Here is a 26,581-nt window from a genome sequence, read left to right as displayed (position 1 = left end):
TAGCACTGAATGGTAGCCGTAAGGGATTTTTTTTTTTTTTAATATGCAAGTCACTGTGTGTGTGTGAGCAGGGCTCCAAGCTTGTGTACCTGTAGAGCTCTTCATACAAATTTAACTTCTTTCTGTTAAATTCAGTAACTGACAACAAACACCTTTCAAACATTAATTAATCTCTAAAGTGAGCAAAGATTGGTGTATTTGCCTTGGAGCTTGTAAGCATGCAGGTTCTGAGCTTGAAAGTGGCATCTTACTCATGTGCACAGCCTGATGACTTTATCACTTTGGTACAGTTTGAGCTCCATTCAGTTTTTCTGGAAAGGAATTGAAGTTAATTGTTAGGCAGATCAGGTTTTGAACGTTTAGGCAGCAAACAGATGACTTGTGATATGAATTACCTGTGGAATGCTTAGGTGATGCAAAGAAACTTCACAGTTGGTGAGACAGGCTTAGTCAGATTTCATAGAAAGACCATTTTTAGCTTCTGTGGTGGTCAATGCAAATAAATTACAGGTCCTTACAGGCTTCAGACATTTCTTTGTTCAGTGTCAGTCAGGTTTCTATCCCCAGGCTGTTACCTGCTAGAAGAGCAACTTCATAAGCTTGTTTTGGGCTTTGTAGCCTTAGCCTGGGACTTGCCTAGAATAAGTTATAGCTTTGGTAATTTGAATGCAAGATTTTGTCAATTTTGGAAGATAGTTGAAAGTAGCATGAAAGTCCAGAAGCAGTGTAAAAGTTCTGCTAAAACATTCCTCATAGAGGAAGGCAGCTGTAAAACATTTGAGAAAAGTTCATAGAAAGGGAACTGGAACAATGCTTTGTCTATTTTCATTATAAAAATCTAACTTTAAAGAAGCTGCTGCTTGTTTTCAGACAACATTATTTTTATGCTCCACAATGGCTGCACCAAAGAACTGGAACTAGCCAAAATATGGTATTTTATTATCCCAAATAGCTGGAATGTAATAAAGTGTCTCCGAAAATGCTAAGCAGACTTAATAAGTCCTTTATCAGCAGTAGCCATGTATCTATCTTAGCACACTGGTGGTAATAGGACAATTCACAGTAGACATCTGTCCTTCCTGTTCTACGTGTTCTTAAATTGTAAAACTGATGTAATATTCAGAAACACAGTGTAAATAAACGGAGGCAATGAACAGAATTTACAAGGAGAAAGTAAAACCTGAGCAGATTGTAAGAACTAAACTGCGAGAAGTTGATGCAAGTGCAGTAAAGCAAAGGCATCAAAATAACGTTTTAAATCAGTTGGGAAGAAAAGTGATAGTTACTTGTACACAGATTCTGTCAATAAGAGGTCCTTGCTGGGAAGATTGATCAAGCCAGCCTTGCAGGGAAGAAAATTTTTATACTGCTTCTACAAAGATTATTGTATGCTTATTTATTATGTTGCTATAGCAAAGTTTTTTTTTTCTAAAATGTTTGTTGGTAAAATATTTACACCCTTAACTTCTCTTCCAGAAGTACAGTGTAGCATTGCTACAAACAAGTATTTACAATTCTAACTTTCTCTGTTGATCATAAAACTAACTTAAAACTGGGTGTAAGAGGGATAGCTTAATGTATATGTTGTTAGTTTTTTATTCATCCATGAATAAAATCCTGTGCTACTTTGTTTTCAGCTACAAATATGCTTCATGATATTCTGTCCTTTGTTCACTACACTACTATGACAGCTGCTTGACTCCCACCTTATGCAACTGCAATTATTTATTTTCTTTTTTTTGGCAAGGCATGCCTGGAACTGACCATTGAAACCTGATGTAGTGTAGAGACTCAGTTGACTGTTTGAGAGACCCAGCAGTCTTTGTCAGATGGATTTTATCATTAGTTTAGCCCTAGAAATCTGAATAAAACTTTATCTGTCATCCATGTATTGTTTCTGAGAGCATGTCCTGCCTAGTAAAATCTAGCCATAGAATCCTTTAGGTTGAAAAAGACCTTCAAGATCAGCAAGTCCAACCATCAAGCCAACACTGCCAAGTCCTCTGCCAAAACAGAATCAGAATCTGTTAGGGTTGGAAGGGACCACAAGGATCACCCAGTTCCAACCCCTCTGCCATGAGCAGGGACACCTCCCACTAGATCAGGCTGCCCAGAGCCTCATCCAGCCTGGCCTTAAAGACCTCCAGGGATGGGGCCTCAACCACCTCCCTGGGCCCATGAAAAGCAATCTTACAACTTGAGGTGACAGTAAGTTAAAGACTGGACACTTCTGCATGATCTTTCTCATGTCCCTTCAGTCCATTTCCTGATACTCTCCTGATACTCTCGGTGAGGTGGCCAGGATGAAGGAGGCAAGTAATGAGTGCAAATGATGCAGAACCTCGTTCTGACATGTGGTGCTTGAAAGACATGGTGCTGGGTTTGATCCACTGACTTAACACGTAATCTTTTTCCAGATAGTGTAACATTCGCTGTCCTCAAGCAGCTTAGGCTTTTGTTTCATATAGAGGAGTACTCTGTTAAACCATGACTTTTTTAAATAACTAGTTCTGTATCTGAGTTTACTTGACACATGTAAAGCTGGATGCAACTATGGTACAGAAGTAATCTGTAGAAGGGTAGAAGAGAGTCTTTAGGCTATATGGCAATTAGACAGCAACTGCTTTGATTGGTTTATAAAAATGTCTTATTGACATTGTTCTTTTGCACTTAGCTTACTGAACATGTATCGTTTTGTTAGTCTACTAAGAATTGCATATTTTATTTTACTCACTGGGGTTCGTTTATATCCCTCTGTTTGGCCCTGGTTCATTCATTGATATGAATGTGTGGTATTCAGACACCTTTTAAGTGGAGGGTACATAGTGTTTTATTTTTCTGTTTGTGTAGTTAATGTTGCCATCTTTCTGTATAGTATACTAACTTCGTATTCATTCTTTTCTGAAAAAATAATTATTTTTGTTTCAGGTGATGAGCATGGTGTCAGGATTTGCACCACTGATTTCTGCAGGTATTTTTTCAGCCACCCTCTCTTCTGCATTAGCATCTCTTGTGAGTGCACCTAAGATCTTCCAGGTAAGTATGGAAGCAAAACCATAAACTTTTAAAGAATAATTTCAATTAACTTTTAAATCAAAACTTTTAGAAGGGGACTCTGACATACTGCCATCATGATTCTTAGCAGTTGACCTCAGTAGATTTATCTAATGTTTACCTGTTGCCTAGAATGGGATAACAGTGTGTTACTGTTCCTAAACATAGCTAGACTATAGTTTATTCCAGATATCATGTGCTTCTGGTTAGTTTTGAGATCGGTTGTGATGCAGCTAACATTATAGGAACCTACAAACACTTTTAGATGTTTTCTGTTACAAGTAGCAGTGGAGCATGTACAGAGGGAACAGGATAGTCCATTACTTAGAGTAATCACAGGAGACAGCATGAAGTAGAACCTGTAGCTGTGAAATCTTAACCTTCAGAGAATACATTATCAAAATAATGGTGTACCAGTTCTTGTGTAAATAATTTACATTGATTTTGTTGGTATTCCTGTGTGTGTTTTGCTTTACCTTCTTTTTAACCATTTAATCTCATTCTTTGTCTTGCAAGTTCTCTTTACTTGGGTAAACTTTTAGATTCCTTTAGTGATCTTTCCCAAAAGTTCAGTAGAGAGTCAAACGTAGAAGAGATTTTGTTGTGGAGTAGCAGTGCAAATACTGATGCAGAGAACTAGTGTATACCTTGGGTAAACATTCCACTTTCTGAGAAATTATAATCTCTAAAGAAAGACTCTTTGATTTTAAGACATCAGTAAAGTAAAATAGTCACTGACAGAAGAGCAAAGCTTGTTCTTACAGATAGAAATTATGGAATGATGGAATATTAGAAATGCAAAATGTCAAGATGCAAATACAACTGAAAATGGAATTAGTATATAGTGGCTATAAACCTTTTTCTTTCAGGAAGATAATATGCAGTGGAAGACAGCATTGGTAAGCATTAGTAAGGATACATTTTGAACAAACTGTGTGCTGATTCTTTAATTTTGTTTTTTCTTAGGCTTTATGCAAGGACAACATTTATCCAGGATTTCAAATGTTTGCTAAAGGTTATGGGAAGAACAATGAACCACTGAGAGGATATCTTCTAACATTTTTAATTGCTCTTGGATTCATACTAATTGGTTAGTTTGAAATTGTAATAAATCTCAATGTCCTTTTGTCCTTGACAAAGCATTCTAGACCATATCATGACTTGATGATAGTGTCCTAGAGGTCTAAATCTGTTTGAGGGTTACTTGCTCCTATCTTCTAGATATAGCTCTGTCTAGAACTCCAATACATTTGAATTGAACTATAGCAATACTGCAGTTTCTTGATAACAGCAGGTATCTGTCTTTAGCTACTATTAATCAGTAAAAATACATCTTTTGCCTAAGGTAAAGAGATTTTATAGTTTATAAATATGAAAGTTTGTTTCAGATTTTTAGTAATTACAGACAACCTCAGTAAATGGCAAACTTGCATGAACAGTACTTTTTAAAGTGTGTTTTTTTCTGTTAAGTTACAAACAGTAGAGATGGGTGCTGATGGTGCTGTTGCTAAAGGTAAAGATGGTCTAGGTAGCAGTACATGGGTTCTGTGTAGAAGACAGACTAATTGTGCTGTGTCCATCCATGAGTCCTGTGACAGTGCTTTTAAACTTCTTTTCCTGGTTCACTCTTTCATCCTTCCCCCTAGTCTGCTTAAGGCATGGCTATATCCGTGATGTCCCTACTTGCAGCATGCTGACTGGAAGCTTGATTACAACTAGAACCTGGCAGACTAACTTGGCACATTCTGCATTTTGATCAGTTTTTTTTTGCTGCTGAGAGTACACATATTTTGTACCAGACTGCCTCAAGGAGAGCAGTGTATGAGGTTCTTCCATCTCCTTCACTAAAGAGGGTGTACCCATCACTGGTGTGGTGGTATTGATCTGTAATAATGCACTACAGTAGTACCATTGATGCAGCTTTTCACTTAAAATGCAGGCAGATGAACATGTTCGTCACACTGCTCACACTAACGTTGTCTGCTGCTGCCATTCACCATAGCCGTCTCTTAAACTTACTAGTAACTTGTTCTTTAGTGTTTGAGAACTGAGCTAGAGACTTGATGAGATGTATTAATGCTCTGTCCACTGTTTCTGACATTCTTCAGAACCTATTGTATTGGTGCTTTCTTTGATCAAGCTATGGAACACTTGGTAGTGTGGATAAATACTTTTGTTTTTAAAACTGAAAATTCCATTTCCTGACTACTAGAAGAAAACTGCTTCTCCTTAGAGTACACCAGAAATTGTTTGTTTGTAGCAGTTTTTTTACTGAGGGATGTACAAAGCCATGGAATTATGCCTTTCATAACACCCTGGTTTGTTTTTGGTTTTACAGCTGAACTGAACGTCATTGCTCCAATTATTTCTAACTTCTTCTTGGCCTCATATGCCTTGATTAACTTCTCTGTATTCCATGCTTCTCTTGCAAAATCTCCAGGTAGGAACTGCCATCATTTTGGGAGTGAGAGTTTAGCCTGACATTTCTTTATGCATAAATGCAATTTGAAAGGTATTAATATAAATGAATATTTAGTTTCATTTACCTACTAAATATCTGTCTGACTCTCATGGTCCATCTGAATTACAAGTGTCATATGGTTATGTACTTGGGTCTTCTGAAATTTTGTGAACTGAGTGAACAGTGGCACTTGGAAGCTACTAATATAATAGTCAGAAGATAATTCAGTATTTATTCAGAAACTGTTGAAGAAATCCTTCTTGCTAGTTCAGTATCTGGTGTTGAAGACCTTTTTGTCTTCGTTAGATTTCTCTGTTAATATGTTTGATCTTCCAGTCCAGAAGAAACTGGAATTGCAGGTGGTATTGCCACATTTTCATAGCCTTTGGCATGGGAGGTTAGTTAGATTATAGGAATTAGCCAAAACTCAGTACTTGTAGAACAGATGTGTATCCTTACCCAGTCCACTATACATTTGTACTGAAAAAAAACCCTTAAATGCTTCAGAAGTTGCTGAACTGGTGCATATCCTTATTTTGCCAGAGCATGTACATAACTCTGTTTACACAAGAGTTCTGTGTCTAATACAATTGTTAATCTTGGGTGTGTTAGTGGGTATATGTGTGTATATTTACCTGACTTTTATATCAGCTTGCGATGAATAAGGGTGTAAAACAGTGACAGTCCAGTACTTTTATATATTCAAGTTCTACTTAGACATGTCAGTGCTTTTCCTTTTTATGCAGTGAAAATTTCTGGCCATGTGAAAATAGTAAATATACACAACTAGGAGCACTGGTATGTGAGAGTGAGTCACAAGCTGGTGAATTATGTTACAGGACCTTTGAAAGCAAAACTCATTTGTTAGGCAAGCTTCCCAGAGGTTCCTGCAGCCTGAAACAATAGGCCTACTGGCACAAGCGTCTTTGCACTTCTCTCTTGAGATATACTTTTAGAGGACAAAATTTGGAACATGTGCAAATCTATGTAAGAAGGATGCAAATTAATTTGAAAGGTACTGGAAAATTGAAAGCATAAATGTGCCAAAATATTTATTTTGTACATTACTGAAACTGTCACACATTCACATAAAATGTGGTGCAGAACACTCTGGAAGGAAAAGAGGAATAGTATCTAGTTGTGATTAAATACATTTTCCCCCCTGTCTACTTTCTTGCTTCCAAATTACATTTTTACTAGGTTGGCGCCCTGCTTTCAAATACTACAATATGTGGATTTCTCTTGTTGGAGCTATTCTGTGCTGCATTGTGATGTTTGTCATTAACTGGTGGGCAGCACTTCTAACATATGTCATAGTCCTCGGACTCTACATTTATGTCACTTACAAAAAACCAGGTATGTGTGGGGCTTTCTTTTGGTTGCGATGGAGGGAAAAGGGATGTGGAAGAAAGGAACTGGGGGGGCGGGAGTGTGGGAAGATAACTTGTCTCTGTGTAGCCCACTAACTCAAACTCCTGTTTGAGGATTTTCAGTTGCAATGAAATATAATTATGTCTGTAGAGTTGCTGTTGTTCCCTCTCCTCCTAAATGGTAGACTTACACATAAAAACTTGAAGGAAAATTGGAGGAAGAGGTGCATATGGAAGAAGCTCGGCTTGCAGCCACAAACACACTAGGAAGACATGTTATGTTTTGATAGGAGGTGAAAGAGGATGCTCCCTTAACTTTTAAAATTGAGAAGGGATTTAAGTGTTGGTTGTTTCTTCAGTAAAACATTGCTACAGTTATGAAGAACAAATGATACTATTTATTCCATCTTCTAAGAGCACTGTATCATTCTGTAAGTGCAAGATGGAGCAGAACTGAACCTAAAGCATTCCTGAAGTTGAAAATAAGGAATAGTCTGCATATCCTGGTCTATAAAGATTATGAAGTACTTGGATGATCAGTTATTTGTAGCTATCAAAAGATGCACATGGGAACAAATAACAAGGATATTGGGATCTGATACTAGGATCTTTTGTTTCCTTATAAAAATAATAATCTAAAAGGAACTGCTTAGTCCAGCAGTTTTTTACTGAAGGGACTTGACTTTATTCAAGTAGTGTTGTAGGGCACCCTCAATAAGTTTACAGACAACTCCAAGTTAGGCAGGAGTTTTAATCTTCTTGAAGGTAGGGAAGCTGTACAGAGGGATCTGGACAGGCTGGATTGATGGGCCCAGGCCAACGGGATGAGGTTCAACAAGACCAAGTGCCACATTCTGCACTTGGGTCACAACAACCTCATGTAACGCTACAGGCATAGGGAGGAGTGGCTGGAAAGCTGCCTGGTGGAAAAGGACCCAGGGTTATTAGTTTACAGCCAGCTGAATATGAGCCAGCGGTGTGGCCAAGAATGCCAACAGCATACTGACTTGTATCAGAAATAGTGCAGCCAGCAGGACTAGGGCAGTGGTCGTCCCCCTGTACTTGGCACTGGTGATGTCACACCTCAAATACTGTGACACTTGTGGCCCCCTCACTACAAGAAGGACATTTTGGTGCTGGAGAATGTCCAAAGAAGGGCAGCGAAGCTGGTAAAGGGTCTAGAGAGAAAGTCTTTTAAGTAGCAGCTGAGGAGAGCTGGGGTTGTTTAGTATGCAGAAAAGGAGGCTTAGGGGAAACCGTACTGTGCTGTACAGCTACCTGAAAGGAGGTAGTGTCTTCTTCCAAGTAACAAGAGAAAATGGCCTCAAGTTGCACCAGGGAAGGTTTAGACTGAACATTAGGAAGAGTTTTTTTCACAGAAAGGGTTGTCAAACACTGGAATGGGCTACCCAAGGAGGTGGTGGAGTCACCATCCCTAGAGGTTTTTAAAAGCTGTGTAGATGTGGTACAGAGGGACATGGTTTAGTGGTGACCTGGCAGTGCCAGGTTAACAGTTGGACTTGATAACCATGAAGGTCTTTTCCAACCAAAGTGATGGTATGATTCTATGTTTTGAGACTTTTTTCCTTTGCTGAGATGCAAAATGACTAAGCACAGCATTTTTTCCTGACATATTATTTTTTTGACTTGGAGGTTATCACAGTCTTTGAAATGTTGAGGAAAAAAACTCATCAGTTCTTCCTGTAATTGTGAACTATCAAACTCTAACTTGTTTGCTAAAACTTCTGCAGAAATGTTATCTTTAGATAGAACTATTTGGCTGTAGAGCTTGTTTTGACTAGTACTGTGCAGTATATGCCAAGATATAGCTTAAATTCTTCTGAGTTTTCAGTTGGCATTCAACATTCATTTTGTGATCATATGGTTTTACAATGAACAGCTTTTAATTCAATATTGGAACTCTGTATCTTCCAACAGATGTGAACTGGGGATCCTCAACTCAAGCTTTGACTTACCTGAATGCACTACAGCATTCTATTCGGCTCTCAGGAGTGGAAGATCATGTGAAAAACTTTAGGTAACAGTTAATATCAAAGACATAGGAAATTACTCTCATATATTCAGTAGGGTACTGTCATGATGTTTGCTGTCACAGTTTTCATTAAATGCTTGTTCATCTCCTGTGGGTTATAGCAGCTTTTAATTTTCCCACCATGGACACCCTCTGGACATATTTATGTTAGCATTTTATTTCTAATTGAGTGCACTTCAGAAGCAAGTCTATGGAAGGTGCCTGCTTATTGTTAGATGCCTTATGGTTTATATCATGAACTGTGAATTTCAGTCCTCTTTGAAACTGAACTGGAGAATATGCTCCAAACTGCTAATAAGCAGTCGGTCCATGTGCTTATGCTAAAACAGAGCTCACCTAAAATCCTCAATATATGTGTACTGTGGATGTTATCCTCAACACTCATTATTTCATGTTAGACATATTGCTTCATTGCACTGCTGTAATAGCAAACAGGCTAACAAGTGTTTGTCACACTGAAGAAAAATGATTGTTGTCTGCCAGCATGGCTACCCAAGAACATCTTACTCAATGAGGCAGTTTTCTATCCTGTAGTGTTTATGCCACTTTTCTGGAATAAGCTAGTCTAGAAGAAAAAAGCTTTAAGAAATGTTAACAAAAAGTATTAGCTTAAACTAATTATTACAAAAAATGGAGTCACAGATTAAGCATCACTTTACCATGTGGTCTTTTCCAATCCATGACTCAACTGACTCACCGTAGATCTGACTGCAAAGTTAGGTCCAACTTCAATGTTACATCAAATTGCTCAGGGCTGTATCCACTCAAGTTGGAGTATTCCCAAGGACAGAGATCCTGTTGACCTGTCTTTTCAAACAGAGCAGTTACCTCCTACATGCTGCGTATGTCCAGCACAGGATTTACAATGTCGATACTAAGTCTAGCAAATCTGTATCATTGCTTGCAGCTGCACTTGTGAGAAGTGCATTTTTCTGTTATGCTCAGCACATCAGCAAGAGAATCCTAGCTACTAAAATCTTCGGTTTTGTAAGAAAGGAGATTTTGTGTACTTAAGGCAGAATTTAATAAGGAGCCAGTTCAGGGAGAAATTCTTCACACATGTGCCATTCTCTGAGTTTAAGTTTAGAATGCAGAACCTGACAGTGACACTGTTTTTCAAAGAAAAGATCTATGTTATTTACTCTCAGTTGGGTAAAGTATTCTAACTGACCCCTAGCCCCTCTTAGAAGTGACTAAATTTTCTTGAAATACTTAGAGCTTAGGCTTGTATCAGAAATAGTGTGGCCAGCAGAAGTAAGGGTGTGGTTGTCCCCCTGTACTCCTCACAGATGAGGTCACACCTCAAATACTGTGTTCGGTTTTGGGCCTCTCGCTACAAGAAGGACATTGAGGTACTGGACATGTCCAGAGGAGGGCAACAAAGCTTGTGAAGAGTGTAGAGCACAAGTATTATGAGTAGGAACTGAAGGAACTTAAGTTGTTTAGCCTGGAGAAAAGTGACAGGACAAGAGGAAATGGCCTCAAGTTGTACTGGCAGAGGTTTAGATATACCGAAAAAATTCTTCACCAAAGGGTTGTAAAACATTGGAAGAGGCTGCCCAGGGAAGTGGTGGACTCACCATCCCTGGAGGTATTTTAAGAGACGTGCAGCTCTGGTGCTGAGGAACATGATTTAGTGGTGACCTGGCAGTGCTGGGTGAATAGTTAGACTTGAGCTTAAGGGTCTTTTCCAACCTAAATGATTCTATGATTCTGTTGTTTGTGTCTAATATGTAAAACAAACTGGAGCTGCTATAGAGATGGAGACAGATGACTTTAGGTAATTCTTATGATACAAAATTTTGTCTTCTGAAATGAATTCTCAAGTCTGGACACAGTCAAAGTTGTCTAGGATAATGTGCTTGCAGTTGTTTGGCTTTGCCTTCTGAATGATAGTTATTTTTTAAAAAGGTGATTTAAGTTTTTCTGGTGGGCATAGAAGAATCTATGCTAGGAAATGCAAAGAGATGGGATTTACAAATGGAGGAAAAAATCCATCCATCTGACCTTGTCTTGGCTAAAATCTGTTTATATAAAATTTTGATTTTAGTGGGATTACTAAATTTGGAACCAGTTAATCATGGGTCTGCTGACAGTTGCAGAAAAATTGATCTTTACTTAATTTAACATAGTCTGCTAGAAGTAATTGATGTTACCGCATGTCCAGAGATGATTATGTTCTTATGGCCAATAGTTAGAAGAAACCTCTTTCTTTTAACAGATCCCTCCCCCAACTCCAGATGAAATTAATTCCAACCTTTTCTTTCCTCATCTGTCCACAATTCTAGACCTCAGTGCTTAATTATGACAGGCCCTCCAAATGCACGTCCAGCTTTGCTTCACCTTGTTCATGCTTTCACCAAGAATGTGGGCTTGATGATTTGTGGCCATGTACATATGGTAAGTGTATTCTATCTTTACTTCAAAGTTATGTTGGTTATGTTTTGGTTTGGGCTTTTTTTTACTTCTTTGCTTTTTGTTGGTGGTTCTTGTTTGCGTGGAGGGCTTTTTGCTTGTATATTTTTAAATGAAAGCATCACTAAACATTCAGAAGTGCAAAAAAGGAGATTTACTCGTAAGATCCACTGATGAGTGGGTCATCCCAATTCCAGTTAGGTATGCTCAAGGGGAAACTTTGCAAAACTATTACCTTTGATTGTTTGATGTTTAAATGCCGAGAAAGCTTTGCAGGAGTGAAGGGAGCACTGGATTACAGCCTGGGTCTTTCTGACCTTGGGTCATACAGTCTCATGTGCTCTTCCACGTTTTTGACAGAGCAGCTGGTCAGAATGATGCGCAGTATACAGATAGATCTTCTCTCAGTGTTGCAATTTCAGGGAGGCTGGTTCCTGTATAGTTTTCTTAAAAAGCCTGGGCTAAAATGTTCTTTAACAGTAAATTCACTACCAGTTTAGCCAATGGTTACAAATTTTTAACCTTTCAAGTAATTCTTTATTCCTTCAGTTATCAAATTCGTTTAATTGGCAGGTGAAACGATAATGTGAACAGACATGTCCCTTCATGTTCTCTTTCTGCCCAGCCCCTATAACTCCACTAACTTTCCCTGCTTTCTGTCAGGAAGGTATGGGTATTTTTGAGGCATGGGTGTGAGTGCACTTCTGGAAGGATATAATTTCAGCAGGTCTTACTAATTTAAAAAAAAAAAAAATCTTCTATGGCAGGCCTGTAGAGGTTGTGGCATGGCGGGAGAGAAGCAAACTTCAAGTAACTGTTCTTCAAAATTCCCCTTGTTATGTTAGAAGAACAGTTGAACTTGTTATGTTATGTCATACTGTGATCTGTACCAAAACTTCAGTTAGCTATGTAAAGGCTGTTGTATCTCTGGTAAATATTGGTAAATATGTTTTAACATATTGGAATTGCATAGATTCCTAATTTAAGGCCAAACTTTTTCTGTCACATCACTAAGAACACTTATGCAAGTGTAACTTTAAATACCTTCAGATTTACCACACTTACTCGATATGACTTGCTTCTGCTCTAATGAACAGATAAGAGCAAATCAAGTTAAAGCAATCCACAAAATGTACATTTTCTTAAGCAAATATTGGCCAGTTTTGTCTTCAGAAACTTCAGTTCCTTGATTCCTGTCTGTAAAAACTGTCTTTCAAAAGTAGGGCTGTACTGGAATGAGTAAGGGGGCATCGTCCTTCTTATAGGAAAGCAATTCTGATTAGAGATGTTCTCGGAGCACGTCCTATCTCTGTTTAAAATTGCTTTCCTACAAGAATGATGAAGCTGCCTTATTCTTCACTACCTCTGACCTTTTAGCCAGTCTGTATCCTTCTGCAAACTGTATCCTTTTCAAAAACTGGGCTACTGTGTTCTTGCTTATACTTTGACCTCTATTCTGCGTTTTGATGTCTAGGAGGAACACAATGTTTCATCCTTATGGAAGCACTAGAATCAGAATCTTTAAAGACAGATCACTTTGACTACAGAAGTGACGCTACTGTGAAAAGGCATTTTGTTCAGGACTACGGCCCAGAGAGGCACACTCTTAAAGCTTGAAACAAATGTTCCCATAAAGCCTAATATTAAGTAATCCTATATCTATGTATGTTTCATTATAATGCCCTTTTGTTCCAAAACTAAATTTGGCTTTGCTGGGCAAGCTTGTGCCGTCTGCTGGGGAAGTGGGTTGTGCTCTGCAGGAACAAGATTGCTAAAAGTTGAGCAACCTTCTTTATCAAATTGTGAATCTGATCCACTCCTTTGCTGCTGATAATGCCTCGTATTTTCTTGGTTGGATTTTTTTTGATAGGGTGGAATCTTGTTTTGGGGTTCTTCAAGTTTGAATTTCATTCTAGCAGTGAAATTTAAAAAAAAAAAAAAAGAAAAGGAGGCCTTCTTATTACTCATACTCATGATTCTTGTACCCTCTTCTCTTTTTATTTCCTTATTTTGAAAGGGTCCACGGAGACAAGCCATGAAGGAACTGTCAACTGATTTGGCTAAATACCAGAGATGGCTAATTAAAAACAAGATGAAGGCTTTCTATGCACCAGTGCATGCAGAGGACTTAAGGGACGGAGGACAATACTTAATGCAGGTACACCTCTCTGAATTATTATTTTTTTTTTTTAATTAAAGTGGTGATGGTGAACATCAAACTTGGAAGTCTTTTTTACTTTGAAGAGTAATTTTGCGAAGTTACCTTAATACTTGAATGAAAAAGAGTTTGCTTTCTGCTAACTGAAAATGATAGAAACTTTAGTTGCTTCAATAATGTGGGTTCTTTTAAATAATCTTTTGTTCTTCTTAGGCTGCTGGTCTAGGTAGAATGAGGCCAAACACCCTTGTTGTTGGATTTAAGAAAAACTGGAGACAGAGTGACATGAGAGATGTTGAAACCTATATCAATTTGTTCCAGTAAGTAGAAAATGCAGAGGTGTACCTCTTCTGTTCCATTTCATTGCTTTTGGTAATAAGTCAAGAAGATCTTAGTTGCATGAAGTCTCTTTCAGGTAGACTCAGATTTTCCGTATTACTGGTGTAGCAGTCTTCAATACCATGTTTTTTTTTTCTGATATGGAAATTAATAAGTATTTGTAGCTTAAACGGATTTCTATATAATAACTCTTCCTGTGTCTAGAAAGATGGCCATGATTTGAGGTTTAAGAGTTACTGTCTTTAGAGGTTGAACTAATGTCTTACGTACCAATCTGCTGAATTCTTTAAAACATAGCTTCTGTTGAAAGCAGGGTTTTCCTACACTACTTCTGTACAATTAAGTGTATTAGAGAATGAAGCAGCTCTTATGCTGAACTTCTTTCTTCATTAAACCTTGATCTCATATGCAAGAAATACTTTTACTTAAAATTGATACACAGCACTGATACCCAAAGCAATATAGCAGCTAAAAAGATCGGAAAGGAAATCCCAATATAATTTGACAGTACGGAATGGCAGACCAGTTGTGGCTGAAAAACTTAATAGAATAACTTCCAAAACTTGCCACCTGCACTTGTACAGAGGGTTTTTGTTTTCCTTATGTGCTGCTTAACCTACTTCTTTTTTTTCATGTTTGTGATGGTTTGAAAGCAAACCAGTGAGAGACTCCAAGTCAGAAGGATTTTTTAGGAAAAACAAAATAAATGCAATAGTACAAAAAAAAGCAAACCACTGACAGCATCAGAATAGAACGTGACACTCTGTTAGGGTGGTGGTAGCAGTCCAGACGAAGAGGTCTTGTTGAAGCAGTGATCCCATAGAAAGGTCTAGTAACTCTTGTCCTCTGGAAATCCAGTGGGTAAGGCCTCCTGTGCTGTCCCAAACCCCAGTTTATATCCAGGTGGGAGCACTTGGCTCCTCCCCCTGGGTGGAGCATCTCACAATGGGCTGATGTCATTCTGTGAGTCACCCAGTGGGTCCTTGATTGCCCATTAAATGGAGATAGCTCCTGGGGGGAGCTCTGTATGAGTCATGGGGCAAGGCGTTGATGGGCCCATTAACAGGGAGGAGGACTCCTGCTGGGTGTGAAGGTGTTAATATCTCCCCAGACCTCTTTCCTTATCTGTTGTAGCCTGGGGTGTGAGGTCTGTCCTGGGCAGCTGCTACCCATGATTTTGTTAACAGTCCATCAGCAATGACATAGAGCATGTAGAATATACAGTTTTTGGTTATACTCACATAATGATAAACTGGTACCAGCTTCTGTAACTATGACAGTGTTTTTCTGTCTTATCTTAGGGGTCTTTTTGTGCTTAGTGTAACTTCATTTTTTTTCATCTATTTATTCAGACTTTTAGTTTGTTTTTACAGTAATGAAGTTTTCCCTTTTACTTTATTTCTTAAAGGAGTGAGTTCCTTCCTGGTTAGAGATAATGAGAATAGGCACATTATAGCCAGCTTACAGCTAATTTCATTTTTAAGTTACAACTTCATAGGTGTTTTCAATACCCAAACGTTCTGGAAAGAAGTCAGAAATTTTTATGTCTGAGATCAAGGATAACTTTTCAAAATAAATATCTTCATGGATAGAGGAGATAAAAATTTAGATTTTTCATGGTAACCATCTGTGTAGTACCTGACTGACCTGTTCATATTCCTTTTGTTAATTCATGTTTACATAGGGGAGAGAGGCAGGAGGAATAGGTAAGATAACCTTCTGATGTGTTGCTTTTCAGGATATGCTGTTCAGTTCACAGGCACAGTTGATAATTTGGAATTCAAACTGAAATTGTAACAAAAATGATTTTGGGAGTTTAAGTGGCAGTGTTTAATCACTAGAATTTGTTGAAAGAGGGTGTATAAAGTAGGTCCTTCAGAAAAGGAGAAGCTGTAAAATAGTGCATTTTTATTCTTTTGCTTAGTGATGCCTTTGATGTTCAGTATGGCGTAGTTGCCATACGCCTAAAGGAGGGCCTGGACGTTTCTCACCTTCAGGGCCAAGGTAAGATTTATTTGGTTTCATCAGGTGAACAGCTGATCTAATTCCCTTTTCATACTACTTTCTGAAAACAGTAAATGAAGAGAAGTTACTAAAAAATAAAATAAAAAAACTCCAACTCTTATTGTAGAATAAAAATAATTTAAATTAGAAAGTCTGAAAAATAAAATAAGAATAATCCATGTTCAGCAACAGAGCTTGTTTCTCTGTGTGTTTCAACTCTGTAAGCTGTATATAGTTGCTTCCCAAGGACTTAGTAATGAGATGAAAAAATTAAAGAGGGTGCTGAATTCATATCAAGCATTTGTGACCCAAGTATGTCTAGAAATCATTAAAAATCACAGCAAATGTTGCATGACCCACAAATGCTGTGGATATAGTGAGGATTGCCAGTCCCTGCAGACACTAGTTTAGAGACCTCAGCAGTTGTCTTAAGTTCAGAAAGGTTTTCTATTTCTAGTGTAGAAGACTTGGTTATCCTTTGTAGGTTATCCTTTGTAGTGGTCTTAAGCTGAATAGTGTAACTTCAGTTAAATTTCAAGCAGAATTATAAAGGAAGTCTGTGAGCTTTGCTGGCAACTGTCTACTGAACTGATAACGTCTAATTTCTTTGTAGTTTGCTCCATATAATGTTGCAACAATGAGGAAGAAAGCTTGTGACACAAGCTCTGTAGGGGGGTCATCCTTCTGAAGGAGGGGAGGGTTGTTTCTTCTCTGGAAACGTGTGTACAATTTAGGTTTTGGAGAGAGGCAGAGAGTCTGTCACTGTGTGCAAGTGGGCAGAGGAGTATGAGAAATGGCAAAGAACGTGAAAACAACACTGTTGAGAAGACTGCAGAATGTAACACCAAAGCATCAGAATAGTCTCAGAGTCCATGGGGGACTGTGAGTTTGCTTTAATACTGATGCCTATCAAGTAGCTCCACTGAAGCCAAACTTGGGAAAAAAACCTTGACTACGAGACATACTTGGTCTGGGCCTTGTCTAAACCTCATCATCCTCCTGGCGTTAGAATGGAAATGGAAAATATTTCACCAAGTAATTTTTTTTCCTCCTTGTTGTACATCATCAGTATTAGTTAGCTCTGTTTCATGTTTAGCCTGTGGTAATGCAATGAACACCCAAAATCTGGGAAGGAAGTAGCAGGAAACTACAGTACTGCTAAGAGGAGGAACCTCTTTGTACTCTGAAGGTGTTCATATAAGACTTTTGTTGTTGTTTTCTGCTTGGTTTTTTTTCCCCTCTTTGGCATAGTCCAACAGTTGCAGTAGGGCTCAACCAGTGTGAGCCATATCAGCATAGTCACATACCTCTGTTGATACCAGTTGGAACAACTGAGTGGTATTTATAATGTGTTTCTTTGTCTTCTCAAAGAAGAGTTACTGTCATCCCAAGAAAAATCTCCATGTCCCAAGGATGTCATAGTAAAAGTGGATTATAGCAAGAAGTCTGAGACAGACACTCCTATAGCTTTTGCTCTATCATCTACTGAAAGAACTCCTACTCTGCCTAAAGGTAACTTGCTAGTTGGCAATGAAATTTGACTTCTCACTCCTCTCTCTTGTTCCCTCTTCAGTTGCTCTCTCCTCTCACCAAGGAAGTATTTAAGGAATGTTTGTGTCTGTGGAACAGAAGCGTGTCATGCTTTTCTAGCTCTTGATATCTAATCACTGAAGTATGTTGGTTTAGAGCTTACCAGTATGTAAAATACATCTTTCACATTTAGTCCCCTAAATTAAACAGGTGGTAGACAATGACTTACAAGGGATTTTATTTGTTAATGAGTTTGATGTGCATTAAAAATTGCTTGAGAATCATGCTACAGATCTATATATTATGGGTGATTTGAAGACTGGTAAGTCTATGAAGGTTTTTTCACCTCAGACTAGAGTATTATCTGCATGTTAACAGACACAAATAATTCAGGATACTTTGACATGACAGTAACCAACCTTCCTCTTCTTTTTAAAGTAAAAGCTTGGAGAGACTTCATAGGTTAGTGAGCAATGTGATTTATTTTTTGCCTTTTTTTTCTTTTCTTTTTAAAGTACGAATATATCTCAGGATCTAGCAGACTGTATTTGTGTACTTTTCTTTTGTATGAAACTCCATTTCACTCTACACCTTTATTTTCTGTTTTTTTTTTAAGGTACACTAGTTGTGTTTTCATTATCATCACAAAAGAAATTAACCTTTTTATTTTGTATCTTTAAAAATCTTCCAGAGGAGGACGAGGATGGAAAGACTCCAACACAACCACTGTTGAAAAAAGGCAGGCATTTTCCACCTTTTTGTGTTAAATCATCCTTTCACATTGTTAATTTCAGTTTTCCTTTCATACTCCTTTCTACACATGTATAGCAGAGAGAGGAAAATATCAACCATGCAGTGCTAATTTGTTTTGTCATATCTGTTTTGGAATGTGCTTCATCTTTAAGGATTCAGCTATGGAAAAATGCAACTTTGAGGAAACTTCCAGTCAAATAGCTACTGAGAAGGGATTGTGCACATGCCTAAGATAGGAATGTTGGATTTTTTTTTTTTTTTCCCAGTTTTGTTCTTGAGTAATATTTGAAACCTGTTCAGGAACTTGCTTAGTTCTCTGTGTCTCATGTATTTTTCTGGGTCCTTAGCTGACTTAGGAGTAAGAGAAATATTATCTAATGGCATAGTGGAAGCATTCCACCAGTCTACTCAGTAGATCTAAAACCATGTTTTTTTCTCTGTTAGTTGAAATTATTTAACAGCTTGCAAACTAAGGCATAATACAGCCACTCAGTGAAATTAACATCTGAAATAATGTGAAGTAGTTGTACAAATAAACAGCATTTTGAGAGATGAGTCAAGCATTTCCCACTTCCTGATTTATTTCAGACTTTTTCTTGAGTTAAGCAAATACTTTTGGCTTAACTAAAATTCATTTAACTTTTCTGACATTTTCGTAATTCCAGTAGCTAGAACCTCTTTGTGTTTTAATAATAGAAAGTGAGATTACATCTTGAAGCACAAGATGGCAGTTTGGAAGAAGTCCCAGTATTCAGTAAAGTATATTAATGTAAATCAGTCACAGATGTGCTCTAGATTTAAAAATTCTTAATAAAATAAGGACTGAGATGAATATCTAACTCCTGGCTCTTGTTCAAATTGAGATTTTAATTAAGAAAAAGGAGTTAGTTATTCCTGTAGTTTAAAATGTATATATTTACCTGTTTTACTCTAATCAAAAGTGCCATTGTGCCCCATTCTTTGTTATGCAGAACGGTCTATATTTGGCTTCAGAGCCTTGTATATGCAAAACAGTACTTGTTGCAAAAGACAGAATTGCAGTGTGCAGAACTGGCTTTTATTTTCACTATGTGCATCAAGAGAAATGGGTTTAAGGAAAGAACAAAAGTGCTTAGGATACGGTATTTACTTGTAGATTAGTTATCTTCATGTTTTTAGTGAAGTTTAGTCATATGAAAGAGGTAGCGAAAGTGCAGGACCTAATACTCTGAGGTACAGTATTGTACATGGGTACAAGGTTAGTTCAATCATCTCAACAATTGTCCAGACAAATGACTGTGTAGAAATCTTACAGGTCTTTTGTCAAATGGCTGGGAAATGAACTTCCAGACTTAAATTTGTAACTGCTGAAGTTACAAGTTTGGAGACTCCCTATATATAGCTCATTTTATATCCATTTAGACAAAATTTGGAATTGGGCTGTGTTGGGGGCAACAATTTTTATTTAAACTTAGCGCTATCACAAAATGTTAAGAAGTTGCATTTGATGAATTTCAGGGTGATTAAGCAAAACACTTAAAAAAATTAAATTTCATCGTACTTTTTTCCAGATTCAAAGAGCCCATCTTCTCCTTTAAATGTGGTTGACCAAAGACTTCTTGATGCTAGTACTCAGTTTCAGAAGAAACAAGGCAAAAGCAATATCGATGTATGGTGGCTCTTTGATGATGGAGGTAATGTGCTTTATACCTATAAAAAGAAACACGGGGGAAAAAAAACTATTGAAGTGATTTTGAATTAATAGTTATTAATATCTTTCATTCAGTTCATACATAGATTGCGAATTTGTACTATTAAACTAACACAATGCAACATTTTCTGAATCATTTCCAAATTCTGGTGAAAATGCAGGTTTGACACTCTTGATTCCATATCTTATTACAACCAAAAAGAAGTGGAAAGACTGTAAGATCAGAGTGTTCATTGGTGGAAAAATAAACAGGATTGATCATGACAGGAGAGCGTAAGTTTACCTTGGAAAATTTCATTTCAACTGTTAATAAAGCATGTTACACAGCAGATGATTTTCTCTTCTTAGTAGCTTTCTTTCAGCTGTTCTTTGGTTGAGGTATAATCATACTCTGTTCCCTTTCCCCAAAATCCACTCTGTTTCTTCCAGATTGTTTTGTATGAGCTAGCTCAAATGAAACTAATTTTTCTGCAGTGCTGTCTGATATTAACGTTTTCATCTTTAACTGTTTTCTGGGTGTTATTTAAGGGAGAGCTTTTCTCTTAGTTTGATGGTTTTAAAGTGTTTGATTGGTTGTTTGGAGGGTTTGGTTTTTTGTTTTCCCAAAGGGTGTTGATGGTTTATAGCCATATGCCAGGTCAATTGTTTTAATTTTGTTTTTTTTTTTCCTCTGTCACATTTAAGTTGCTTTTCTTTCTTAAACTAGTGCTTTTAATACCTAACACCTATCTCTTTACCCTGTGAAATAATTAAAAATCTGATCATACCTAAAGGCTTGTTTTTCTGACACAGGATGGCTACTTTGCTCAGCAAATTTCGGATAGACTTCTCAGACATTATGGTTCTTGGGGATATTAATACTAAGCCAAAGAAAGAAAAGTAAGTCTCAATAAATCCCAGCTTATTTCTTAGTTGAATTCTTGATATCTTTAATTAACTTAGAAGACTTCATGATTTCCTACATAAGTTTTGATAAGAGTAGTTCCTGTGGCATCCAGTTTTTCACAAAAATGCAGAAAATAAATTAAGCAATAACTCCTACATGCAAGGACATAGAATTTTGGTATTTTTAACTGTGTGGCCCTTAGACTGTAATATTAAATTGAGAAAAATATGGTTTAAAAAAATCCAGTTTGTCAGAGCAATCTTCTTTGAAAGAGAAATGCTTACTAAAACTTAAATGGTCTTTATTTTACTTGAGGTCTTCATTTAATATAACAATGCTTGGTCTTCAAATAGCCTGATCTACTTTTTTTTTTTATTTTATTTTTATTTTTATTTTGCTTGGTCTTCTACACATGAATGATCATACATGTGATATTTCTGATTCTCAGGTTTAAAAAACATTAATTCATGATGCCTTTTACTACAAATTTGTAACCGAATGTATAAGATTCTTTTCCTTCCCTTCAAACATTCTTTCATATGTTGAAGTTGTACAAACATCTTTTATTTGGATATGCTTTTAGCTGAATAATTTGATATGTTATGCAAATCAGGAAATACTGCTTTAGAACTTACTGAAATGGTAAATGCTATACCCTGCTTTTTAATTACCTTCTAAAAAATGTGTAGACTAGATCAAGCAACTAGAACAGTAGAGTACTTCTGGCATTCTGATACTTTTGGATGTCTTTGCTCCAGGAAGCCTGCTTTTGTAAAATGTGTAAACTTAAGAAGTAGTATGCATTTATACATTAAAAAGTCGAGACTGTAGAATACTTGGAATTATTCTTAGAAAATTGAAGCGATCCATGAGTTATTCCTTCTGAGAGCATATTTTATATCTCAATGGGTTCTTTCCCCACAATACATCCAAAACCTTTCTATGATACCAGCTGGCAATAACAATAGCTGTAACCTAGGTGGAGGAGGATGATTTAATAGTTGCTGTGCGGCATAATGGAACATTGTTATTACCTGACTTTTTGTTCAGCCAAAAAATAGCAGATCATATTTGGTTTTTCCCTTTTGATGAAGATGGCACTGTGTTAACTAACAAGGGTAGAAGAAAAGACAGTAGTGTGTGGGTTTCCCGGAGGAACAGGAATGTCTCAGAAAATGGGCATGGAAGCTAACATATCACACGTATTACTGATATGTGTAATCCTGCTACATACTACTGATACTGCAATATATCCTGAGAGGTATTCATTAATGTTTGTTAAACTTCACACAATGTAATACGCATTTTTGCATATTAGATTGGCAATACTGTCTCACCATTATAAAAAACCCCATTTGAATAGCATAAAAATACAGTTATTTCATTGGATGCAAGGGATACATTTCACTCCACTAAAACTCTTCTCACGCGGTGGGGCAAATCAAAGACAAGTTACTTTCATACCTTGTGGCCTTTGTTTGCTGTTCAAGTATACTACTGTGAGTAGAGAAAGTAGGGTAATCTAAGTTGTTCTTTCTAGTAGACATGAATGCCTCTTTGGTCTTCAGAAGGCTTTTTTTTCAAAGTTCTTGATAAAGTTCAAGTAGATTCAGAGTAATACCACAAGATAGCCAGCTGTGGTTATTTGCTTTTGCATGTGGTTCTGAGACTGTATTGGAAAGATTACAAAGAAGGAAAATAAAAATATCCAAGACACAACCCTAATTGACACTGAGATGAGATTTGATAGCTTTTTTGTAGTGTGACATGTAAACTCCTCCTCTTTCAAGTATAATTCTAATGAAGCTGCTCTTTCTGACTATACATTTTCTAAGGTAGGATTCTTGAGCTTTCAAACAATTACATTAAAGCTCTAGCAAAAGTTGTTTGTTTGCTTGCTTTAAAAACTGGCTAAAACTTCATATCTATTTACATGATGGATAGTAAAAGCTACTACAGGTGTCCTTAACTGTTTTATGTCTGCATATGCAAATAGCTGATTTGATGTTATAACTGCAATTGGCAGTGAAAAATATGTTTACTTTATTTTTACATGGCAATAAAACTTTCTAATACCTTGAAAGTGATTGCTCACATGTAGACTTATACCTGTTCTAATATGGCTGTTCACTTAACCATTCCAGTATTGCAGCTTTTGAAGAAATGATAGAGCCCTTCCGACTTCATGAAGATGATAAAGAACAAGAAGTTGCAGACAAAATGAAGGAGGATGAGCCATGGAGGATAACAGATAATGAACTTGAACTTTACAAAACAAAGGTTCTGTATTCTTTAGAGAGTTATGTTAGATGTTGTTAAACTTCATCCTCCTACTGCATTTGTGGATGTGATATCATTGAGTTTATTCTTGTTATTCTTTCTCTTCCATATCTGTTTTTATTAATAGCTGATAGAAAGCAGCATTTAAAACCATTTAGGTGGTTCACCAAAAAGAAAAGATAGATTTCTGCATTGTTTGGGGCAGGGAGGGAGGGCCTAAACTGCTTTTGTACAGTATTTCAGCAGTTCATTTAGAACATTATAGTCTGTATTCAGCTGTTTCACTGTTTTTTTTGACCAAATTAACTTTTTTTTTCCTTCATTATTAAAAAAATAGAAAGCAAAACATTCTACATCTAATTGTGGTGTTAAGGAGCAGTTAAAGGTTTGATATTTTTCCCAAGCAGTGGTGCACTGTAGAGACATCAGAGGCAATCCTTCTCAGGTGCTTCTGTGGAGGATACTCAGCATCCTGTAACAGGATGTAGATACAGACAAGTAAAGACTGCTTAGAATTTCATTGATCTGAAGTTCAAGATGTTCCTGAGTATGTTCCACCCTTGTCTTTTTTCTGTCTGGGTTTTTACAACTTACATGAGAAAAGAAATGGGAATAGCAGGTCATTCTGTGTAAAAAAGTGTAAGCAGGAATCTGTTTAACAGGTTGATACAGACTGACTGGCAGCTGCTGCTGTGATCCCTTCACTGCCTATTACCAAGGGACTGGCTGGGGGAAGATTTTTATAAAGTACTGTTACTTCATAGTTAATAAACTGCTTGGTGCCTTGCTGTTCCTCACGCCTACCATCGCTGCCAAAACTCATTTCAGTGACATAACTGAAGTGATTTATGCCTCTCTATGTTGATAGCTTAATTGTTCCGGCAGACGCTAGCCCGCAGGCTAACTAGACTCCAGAACTATAACAATCCCATGCAACACTACAGGCCTGGGGAAGAGTGGCTGGAAAGCTGCTCAGCAGAAGAGGACCTGGTCGACACATACTGATTGACAACTAGCTAAATATGAGCCAGTGGTGTGCCCAGAGACCAGGAAGGCCAATGGTATCCTGGATTGCATCAGAAATAGTGTGGCCAGCAGGAGTAGGGAAGTGGTCATGTCCCTGTACTCACCACTGGGGAGGCCACACCTCAAATACTGTGTTAAGTTTTGGGCATCTTCATACAGGAAAGACACTGAGGTGCTGGAGCAGGTCCAGAGAAGGGCAACTAAGCTTGTGATGGTTCTAGAGCACAAGTGTTATGAGAAGCAGCTGAGGGAACTGGGGTTGTTTAGCCTGCAGAAAAGGAGGCTTGGAAGAGACCTTATTGATCTCTACAGCTACCCAGAAGGAGGTTGTAGAGGTGGTCTTTTATCCCAGGGAACAAATGGCCTCAAGATAAATGAGGAGGAGGTTTAGGTTGGATATCAGGAAGAATTTCTTCACTGAAATGGTTGTCAAGCATTGGAACAGGCTGCCCAGGGAAATGGTGTGTGAATTGCCATTCCTGGACGTGTTCAAAAGTTGTGTACATAAGGGTGCTTTGGGATGTGGTGGAGTTGGTAGTTATGGCAATAGGCCTACCAAAAGAAGTTGGGGCTTTGCTTTGGTAAGACCTGCTCACTGTGAGCTTATAGTTGAAGGAATCTTGGAGAGGGCATATGGGGCTCTTGCTTCCAGAAGCTATGGAGAATGATATTGTTATTAGCATAACTATCTTAAATTTCGCTTTCATAGTACTTAGCTTATTTGCACATTTTAAGCTTACTGCTTTCTTTTCTCCCAGCCTTGCAACCACAGGTACTCTGGAAAAGTGAACAAGTCGTCAAACTGAGGTGGAAGTATATGCTTTTTGTAATTGCCTCATACCAATTATCACAACTGTTTTTCATTTTTCTTTAATAAATGAACTTTATGTATTTCTGTATAAAAGATGTTTCCAACAAGTCTCATTTTAATTACAGACTTATCGCCAGATTCGGCTAAATGAGTTGCTGAAAGAACACTCAAGTACAGCTAACATAATTGTTATGTAAGTAAATAATTTGTACTTTTATCCTAATAGATAGAGAATTATACTTTGACATATGTGCACATGCAGGTTAGGGAAAAGCCTGTGTATTGCCATCAAAGTACAGAAGTACTCAAGCAGGTTTCAGGGCTCAAATATTGGAAGTATGGAGCTACTATACTGATGAATGAAAAAAATGGCCTGTGTGGTTTTGTGTTTCTGGTACACTGCCTTACCTCCCCATTTGTAGTGTAGCTCAGAGTTCTGACATTCCTTCCACTCCCACATGCCAACTATTCCCCTGGCTTTCAGGTCCTTCCTTTTGGTTCTTTATCTATGAAATATCTCTATGAAAAGTTAGACAATAATCCTGCTGATGAGTTTCCATGGAATTATTTTTGGTGTTAAACAAGCAGGATGCAGACTGCAGGTTTCCTCACTGTGTTTTTTTTTGAGGAGCCTGCTTCAGAGCTCCATGAAAGACTACTACAAGTAAAGTTTGAGTAGGGCAAACAGACTTCCAGTAGTTTTTTCAAAAGAAAAGAGTGTGGCATGCTTTGGAGGGATTGTGAGAAGCAGTATTAGACTGCTGCAGCATGGCATCATAAGAAAATGCTGTATTTGAAATTCTTCAAGAGTCTTTAAAGAAAGTGTCCTCTTCTGGGGAGAATTTTCCATGAAGCTATCTGAATACAAAATGGTAGTATAAGGCCAGAAGTGAGGGGTAAATTAGAGGTAAAGGGCTGTGTTGATTAAGATACAAGCTCTCAACTGAATTCTGAGGAGACCAACAAAAAAATCAACAACACAAAACTAAACCAGTGAGAAAATTTGACTTAATGTCTGCCTCTTTGCAGAATCATATTTTGGTATTTGCATGGTATAACTTGCACTCCACCAGTTTCTTCTAATGTTTTGGTTTTTTCCCCTTGTGAATTGTAGGAGTTTGCCTGTTGCACGAAAAGGTGCCGTTTCAAGTGCACTGTACATGGCCTGGTTGGAAGCTCTTTCTAAAGATCTGCCGCCAATCCTCCTTGTTCGTGGGAACCATCAGAGTGTTCTTACCTTCTACTCCTAAGAGTACTGAGCATAGGACAGCGACGGTGAAATGGTACTGCAGTGCCCAGGGGAGAGTGGCTGACACGGTCTGTAGTCTGTTAACATCACAAAAGCAAAAAGTGACTCTTCTTTCACTATTTCACTGACTTGAAAGCACACAAGGAAAGTCACTGTATTTCTAAAGTTGTGACATCTTGAGTTTTATTCTATATTTTCTGTAATTTAGTCTTGCTTAATGGGGGAGGATTCCTTGTTAGACTGAAGAACATGACAAGCTTTTTGTTTGCTGTTTGAATAGCAGCAATAAAATGTTTTATTTTTGATCAATGAAAGGATTATAGATTTTTAAAAGCCTTTTAGCCTTGAGGTGCCTTCTGAAATTAACCAAATCTCATCCATACATCCTATTTTGTAAATTTATATAGAATGTCAAAATCTGCCTTCAAGTAAGAGTTTAGATCAGACTTCCTTTAGTTTCTAGTTTCTTCCATATTACAATATAAATGAATGCTGCTTTTCA

General features: G+C 37.5%; 1 protein-coding gene across 1 annotated transcript; it reads left to right on the top strand.

Annotated features, from left to right (window-relative positions):
• The first annotated feature begins 1,149 nt into the window (after positions 1-1,149).
• On the top strand, positions 1,150-26,581 carry LOC103775909 (solute carrier family 12 member 2-like). Its single transcript, XM_008943383.1, has 18 exons — positions 1,150-1,227; positions 2,929-3,036; positions 4,021-4,144; positions 5,393-5,494; positions 6,716-6,871; positions 8,824-8,923; positions 11,227-11,338; positions 13,371-13,511; positions 13,725-13,831; positions 15,775-15,854; positions 17,226-17,366; positions 18,076-18,123; positions 19,688-19,810; positions 19,989-20,100; positions 20,620-20,706; positions 22,858-22,993; positions 24,956-25,023; positions 25,945-26,581. The coding sequence occupies exons 1-18, from the start codon at positions 1,150-1,152 to the stop codon at positions 26,078-26,080; spliced, it is 1,959 nt and encodes a 652-aa protein (XP_008941631.1). The 3' UTR covers positions 26,081-26,581.

Source organism: Merops nubicus, unplaced genomic scaffold, assembly GCF_000691845.1.
Source record: "Merops nubicus isolate BGI_N331 unplaced genomic scaffold, ASM69184v1 scaffold9267, whole genome shotgun sequence".
Taxonomy (NCBI): Eukaryota; Metazoa; Chordata; class Aves; order Coraciiformes; family Meropidae; genus Merops; species Merops nubicus.
The sequence above is the reverse complement of the archived record's forward strand: the minus strand, read 5'-3'. Positions and strand labels throughout refer to the sequence as shown.

Bases quoted from the DNA above. Each gene is read 5' to 3' on its own strand.
- LOC103775909 (XM_008943383.1), top strand. From the start codon at position 1,150: ATGAACAGAATTTACAAGGAGAAAGTAAAACCTGAGCAGATTGTAAGA. The intron at 3,037-4,020 runs GTAAGTATGGAA...GTTTTTTCTTAG, and splicing joins GTGCACCTAAGATCTTCCAG to GCTTTATGCAAGGACAACAT. The intron at 13,512-13,724 runs GTACACCTCTCT...TGTTCTTCTTAG, and splicing joins GAGGACAATACTTAATGCAG to GCTGCTGGTCTAGGTAGAAT.